The sequence below is a fragment of the Chrysochloris asiatica genome, unplaced genomic scaffold (assembly GCF_000296735.1).
Source record: "Chrysochloris asiatica unplaced genomic scaffold, ChrAsi1.0 scaffold00123, whole genome shotgun sequence".
Taxonomy (NCBI): domain Eukaryota; kingdom Metazoa; phylum Chordata; class Mammalia; order Afrosoricida; family Chrysochloridae; genus Chrysochloris; species Chrysochloris asiatica.
In genome coordinates this window covers 10,219,298-10,226,399 of record NW_006408641.1, presented here as the reverse complement: position 1 = coordinate 10,226,399, position 7,102 = coordinate 10,219,298, and the positions used below count along the sequence as shown (strand labels likewise).

Genomic DNA, 7,102 nt, shown 5'->3' with positions numbered 1-7,102 from the left:
TCTGCTTTAATTTGATGAACTTGACCTATACTTATGGATGTAGTAGCTCAAAAGAGAGAATAAATCTTTACAGCGAGGATCATTCCCATCCTCTCAGTACATAGGGTTGACAGGGATGGGCAACCCAAAATGGGGGTTCTACAAAGGCAAGAATTGACTGCCTTACAAGCTTTTCAAAGGAAGTCTAGTTCCAGAGGGTGTGAGGAAAGTAGAATATCCACTGAGTGGTTTCTAACCTGTCTGCATCAAGCTAATGAAAGGAGACAGGGATAAGACTCTTGTGATTCAACAGTGAGTAATTGCTATCAGGACTGACTGCGAGTGTTGCAAATGCAAAGGCAAACATTCTGTAACAAAATGAGGGGAGTGGTAGATTTTGCAGTCCAGGAGGGCCCTGGGACCATGAAGGGAGAAGAGCGGAGTGTGGGACCCTATCCAGAGAAGCAGTGACACCAGAGATGCAGGTAGAGAGAATGATGTGGAGAGATGGAGCAGCTGGGAACTCTGGACTCAGGGAGGGAGAGAGTCTCTTTGCTGACAGCAGCAGGGCAAGCTTGCAGGGCAAACCCTCTGGTTGTTTGATGATACATGGAGGGGATTGTAATCACTGTACTGAAACGAAATACAGTAGGATGAAAGTAAAGCTGATGTTCTCCCATGTAAACTATCACCCAATTCACAATAAAAACTTTTTTTAAAAAAAAGTAGTAATAGCGGTTCTCCTATCCAGCCACTCCTTAGCATCAGCACTTGGTGTGTATGACCCCAGGGCTATGTAGTCACCCTGGCTGTTCAGCACCATTCCCATCAGGCCATTTAACCTATGAAGAAAGCAAGAATCAGAGAGGCAAAGCAATTTTCCCAAGGCCAAACAGTTCAGCTCAAAGTCGGGGTGGCATTCCAGATCAGTCTGACCACAGAGCCCATGTTGTTAGGTACTACACCATTCCTTAGATATCTCTTCGTCTAGTTTGACAAGAAGGGAAACTGAGACCCAGAGGTGCTGACGTCCTGCCTTTTTGATGAGTCTCTCATATTTCTATTCATGCGTGTGCCCTCCTGGAGGGGTCCTCCACAATGAGTTTCCAACCCCATACTGGGCAAGGAAGCATCAGGCATCAGTAGGCACTATTTTCCCGCTGTCTTCCTGCCGTCCTAGGGGCGTGTCTTCTGATGGAGCCCTGTGCAAGGTGACTCTTCCCTGCCAGGTGCCTTGCCAGTCTCTCAGTCCAGGGAGGTGCAGAACAGCTGAGGACGGAGTTGGTGATGCTTTAGAATTGGTTCTCGGTGTCTTGAGTTTTCCTAGCACATCCATTTGGGGACATGGGATGCTAGATGCTACTGATTGTCACCAGGAGCCCGAGCAAGACTGGAATCAAGGAGTGAGCAATGAGGCTATCATGTCTTCTGTATCTTTCTTAAATTTTCAAACATGAAAAAGCAGAAAAGAAAATGGTATGACAAACTACTGCTATCAACACTCTGCCATCCTTGTTGCACCTGCTCCTGACTCTGCTGTAACATTCTAAAGAGAATGCTAGACACTCTGCACCCTTCAACCAACCCACACTCAATATGCATTTCTAGTGTGCATCCTGAGCTTCACAAGGAACCAGAAATCGTGCAATCCTTCTCCCATTTTACAGATAGGGAGACTCCCCCAAACCAAACTGGGCCCCATCTCAAGCCATACAGCAGGTGAGAGTTAAACACTGTTTGCTCTTAAATATTCTGTTGTCCTTATTATGGTCACTATAATTTCAATTATTCTATCAACAAACATTTATAAGCATTTACTAAGTGGAAAAGGAACACAGTGGCTTTGAAAGATAAGGACTGGACTGCAAACCACAAGGTTGACAGACAGTTTGAACCCACCAACCTCTCCAAGAGAGAAAGACTAAGCTTCCTGTGCCTGCAAAGATGTACAGCTTCGGAAACCCTACACAGGGTCACTATGAGTTGGAACCCACTAGGTGGCACTTAACAACAACAACAGCTAAGAGGTAAGTGTGGTTCTAGGTACTAGGGTACAACCAGGAACAAGATAAACAAAATACCCACCAAAAAGGAAGTGCCATTTTAGTAGGAAGAAACAAACAAACCCACGTGAGCAAATTATGCCATGTGGAGAGGCAGGTTCCCGGAAGGACACCTGAGCAGTCTGAAGGAACTTGGGAAGGATGGGGATAAAATGAGGACCTCTCTGAGGATCAGAACCCTGAGTACGCCTCAGGTACACCCCCACCCTCAGGCTATTAGGGAAAGAGCACTCCAGGCAGAAGGAACAGCACCTGCAAAGGCCTTGAAGCCAGATCATCTTAGAATGTTCCGGAAGGAGCAGTGAGGCCAGTGTGGCTAAGGGTGGGGTGATTAGGAGCGTCACCAGAGTGAGACCAAGGAGGATGTTGTTCACCAAGGTCCCAGCATTGAGCACACCAGCCCATGTGCTGGATTACAACTACCTGCATTGTCTCAGGGAATTCTCATCACAGCTCTGAGATGGGAAGGATAATTAGACCCATCAGACAGATGAAGAAACAGAGGCTCAGAGAGGTGATGGGACTTGTCCCACCACTTGTAAGCACAGAACTAGGAGTTGACCCCAGGCAGACCTCTGAAGACTGTGTCATCCTCATCCCTGGCTCTCTGATTCACTCTCTTCACTCCATAGCAGCTGCAGTGAAGAACTCATCTCAGGTCCTGCTCAGAACTTTCCAGTGGTTTCTTCTCCACTTAGAGAAAGTTCTAAGTCTACCATGGCCTGTGCAGTGGGGGGCCATCTGGGCCTTGTCCATCTCGCCAGCTGATTCTCATTCCACACTGCCCTTCCTCCACGGGTTTCAGCCACGATGGCCTTTCTGCCCTTCACATGCAGCTCCTCTATTGCAGGTCTCGGGTGTGCCAGGGGTCCCCAGATGACACAAATCTACAACTAGCTGAAAGGAGGGCAGTTTGAAATCACCCAGAGGTAGCTCTGAAGAAAGGTCTTGTGATCTGTTTCCCAAAAGTCACAGCCTTGAAGGCCTGGTGTATTATGAGACACACAGGGTGGCCATGAGTTGGAATCGAATAGAAATCTTCTGTTTTTTCCGCTGTTGTGTCAGACATTGTTCCGGGCCAGGGGACAGAAAGAGTCCCTTGTGTACCTCACAATGCTAGTGGGGGGATCTGAGGGTCACGAGAAAATCAAAATATGAATCCTGTGTCTATGTGATGATAATGATGGGGCAGGGGCAGAATTTGGGTAGCACCACCTATGAGACAGGTGCTGTGGATGACTGGGCCATACAGTCCTTACTTAGGGTTCTCCTGGAAGTAATTGCTGGTTCCCAACTTTATCGATCATGAGGCCCAGAGACAGTGGTACGGAGCTGGCTAAGAGGGGAAGCCGTGTTGTAATACATCATTGGTCTCATAGCCTGACACCTCTGATGTCGCTGGGTAGTGTCTCAACTGTGCCTCTGCGCCCCTGTGCCTCTCTGTGTTTCTCACACACCTGCCACCAGCCCCACCCCTCTGGTGGGCGACACTAGCCACACCCCTACCTCTGCGTCTGTGGCAGCCCTGATTAATGTGCAATGGCCAGGTGCCAGGACAGGACAGGACTTGCACAAGGTCACAGCGAGGGTCAGTGGAGAGCTCAGGCTGGACCTGATTGCCTGTCTCCCATCTCTGTCTTGCTTACTGACTCTTTCCCCCACTCCCTCCTATCTCTGTCTGCCGTTCCCTCTGTCTCATTCTGTTTCTCTCTGTGTGGCTCCCTGGTCATTGTGGTCTGTGTCTTCATATTTCGTCTCCTCTCACTCCCAAGTTGCTCACAGTCAGGCCATGGGTTGTTATCTGTGATCCCTGTATGTCTTTAGTAACATCCTCCTGCCCATTTGCCCTCACTCCTGTGGTTTCCCATTGCCAATCCGCCAACTATTCTACCATAGTCGTGTTTCCTGTACTCCAAGTGGCCTTGATTTTGGCTTTTGGCTCCTTCCGGCTACCCAGCTCAGCAGCCCTAGAGCCTGGACTGGGCCCAGCTACCATATGCCCCTTATTCAGCAGTGGCCTGGCCAATAGGGGCATCATCAGTTTAGGGGGGCATTTTAGCAGCAGCCCCTTCCCCAATCCCTCATTGTTTATATCATGACAAGAATAGGCTCCTTGTGCCCAGCCCGGTGTGGGTGACATCTACATGTGAACTCATTTTCTTTTCAGAACAGAGCAGAGGGTGGGGTGCTATACCAGCTCCTACATGAGGAAGCAGACACCCAGAACTGGTGGGTAATTGGAGTCACACATAAATATGGGTCCAGCCAGCTTTCCAACCAGGTCTGATGACTCCAAAGGCCAATCTCTCCTTTTGACATGGTCTCTACCAATAATGTATTTAACCGTCTCTAAGATTCCAGATGGGGTCACAGTAACTAGTCTACAGAAGATATAATTAAGACTCATCAGCAACAAAGGAACCATCCACACTAAGGCAGTTTGCAGGGCTCCCTCTCGTGAGCATCCCCATTTGGCCTTGTTATACACCTGAGTGATATCCAGGGTCACACCCAAGTCCTTCCGCTTCACACCATGTATCTTTCCTCTGCTCCACAACACAGGGAACTGAGACCACTGAGTACGGCTCCTGCTGGGGCTGCTCCTGGTCAGCTGTAAACAGAACCGAGGCTCCTTTCTGAGCCCCACGCACACACGCTGCCCCACACCTGAGCCTTGTCCCAGGCCGGGTCCTCTGTCAAGAACAACAGGCCCCTCTCCTGCACAATCCAGGTTTGAATCTGAGAGCCCAACTCCCACATGGCTCTTCCAGAGAGGGCTCAGAACTCCCCTCAGACTGGGTGCACACCACACTCTGCCTCTGTTTCCCCATTTGTCATCCAGTGTCAGCATGCTGGCAGTGGTGAGGAGTCAATGAGATAGGCATGGATCATGCTGAGCACAAGGCTGGGTCACAGTTTTCATCAGAGAGTGGAAGTTGTTGCTGATACGCACTTGTGAAACCAGGATCCTACAGGATGAATAACGGCCCTATGTTCCCTGCAGGAGTGACAGGTGAGGAAGAGCTGCAGGTGACTCAACCTGAGATGGTGTCGGTCGCAGCTGGAGAGACGGCCATTCTGCCCTGCATAGTCTCCTCTCTACAACCCTTGGGGCCCACTAATTGGTTCAGGGGTACTGGACCAGATCGGCAGCTTATCTACAATTTCAAAGCAGCTCAAGAACAGTTACCTCTCTACCCCCGAGTAAGAAGTGTGACAGACACCACACAAAGAAACAACATGGAATTTTCCATCAGCATCAGTAACATCACCCCGGCCGACGCCAACACCTACTATTGTGTAAAGTTCCAGAAAGGGACCCCTGATAAGGAGTTTAAGTCTGGTCCTGGGACTCGGCTCACTGTGAGTGGTGAGTACAGACGGGGCCTCCCACCCCTGGTGTGACAATAGCTCAGGAATAATACCTGTGTTCTTTGAGCAACAACTAAGTATCTGGGGTGAGGGTGGGTGTTTATATTCATGGTCACCGTCCAGCCCCTTTACAGACCAGGGATTTGTAGCCTAGAGTCCATGCAGATTGCTTAATGCCCCTGATGACACAGGGAGAAAAGTCTGCAAACCTAGTCACCTGCTCCAAAGCCGAACCTTGTCCAATCTGGTCCCCACAGAGGAGGGAACTGAACGTGTGGGTGTCGTCCTGGTCACCTCCTGCCCCCAGAGTCTTATTTGAAATTTAAGTGTTGAGGACCTACTGTGTGCCGGCTCTGCTCTTGGGTTAAAAACAGCAATGAACAAGTGGGCACAAGCTCTTCCCCGTGATGTCTCTATTCTCTTCACTTCCAGTGAGGGGAGGGTCGGTGCAGGTTCGAGAGAGCTTGTGAGTTTCCTTATTTCATCTTCAGAAACATCACACTGAGCAAAAAGTCCTACGAGGAGTGGAAGTGAGAGCCCTGTTGGGGGAGATGCCCAGAGGACTGGCTCAGTTGTGGGCTCTAGCAGGAAAACCCATGTGCTTTAGGGCAGATGGCCCCACTGAGAGAAGACTCTGCCTGGTCATCTCCGGAGGTCCCTCACCCCAGAGATGAGTCACCCCATGTAGGTGATTAGGAGGTAGTTAACCTGGTTGAGGCAGCAAAGAGGATGCTCTGTTTGGGTGTCTGCCAGAGGCCCAGAATCCTCTTCCCAACTCCTAGATGTGGTACAGCTCAGTCCCCACTCACTGCGGGGCACCTGAGCCCGGGAGACAATGGGGCCTGTCACATGGTGAGTGAGTGATGGGGTCTGGACAGGAACCCAGATCTGCTTCCAGGACGGGCTCCTGGCTGCTCTGACATTGGACACTCGGTCCATGGACGAGCCCTGCACACAGCACACACTGAATAGAAGCTCCTTGAACTGAAGCCCTGAGCAGAAGCCAGCATTGCTACGTTTCATCATTTCCTCAGAGGTTGAGAAGGTCTCTCACACTCCAATCCACAGGTGACTGGAAACCTCTCTCAGCCTCAGCCAGAGCTTCTCCTCTGATTTTAAGGCCTGCAGAACACCTCATCATATGGAAACGCCATCACTTAGTTTCAAGTCTCCTGTGGATGGGTACACAGGCATCAGGGATGACCTGCACCTGATTGTCCTACTCACACTGGGGTGTCCACTGAGAGTAGCACTGCTGGGTCAGAGGGTGTGGGTAGTTTATGTGGAAAAGGTCAGATTCCCTCTGGACACAGCACCTGAGATTCCCCACATCCCTGGACTTAGGCAGGGAGGACGGTTTTACCCTGAGTTTCCAGATGTTACAGATAAAGACACAGAGGCTCCCAGGTGGGGTGTCCCTTTCCCTTGTGGAGGAGTCCCTGGAGCAAGAGGCTGAGCCCTGTCCATCTCAGAGCTGCTGACTCCTGGTACACTGCCCATCCCTCTGGGCCATGTTGTCTTTCTCCCCAAGACTGGGACTAGAGGAGAAAAGGGACTCCAACTGTCCCTTGATGGCATTTACCCTGATAACCAGAGGTGAGAGGGAGCAGCCTTCCCTGCCCCTTTCACAGAGAAGACCCTGAGGTTCAGAGAGGGACCTGTCTGTAGGCAGGTAGGGAAGCTGGGCT

General features: G+C 50.5%; 1 protein-coding gene across 1 annotated transcript in view; it reads left to right on the top strand.

The window, feature by feature from the left end:
* The first annotated feature begins 2,125 nt into the window (after positions 1 to 2,125).
* LOC102833304 overlaps positions 2,126 to 7,102 on the top strand; it is a 21,122-nt gene continuing 16,145 nt past the window's right edge. Inside the window, exons 1-3 of the mRNA XM_006868747.1 lie at positions 2,126 to 2,236; positions 3,108 to 3,177; positions 5,047 to 5,412. Coding sequence (XP_006868809.1) covers positions 2,126 to 2,236; positions 3,108 to 3,177; positions 5,047 to 5,412 — 547 coding nt within the window. The remainder of the gene's footprint in view (positions 2,237 to 3,107; positions 3,178 to 5,046; positions 5,413 to 7,102) is intronic.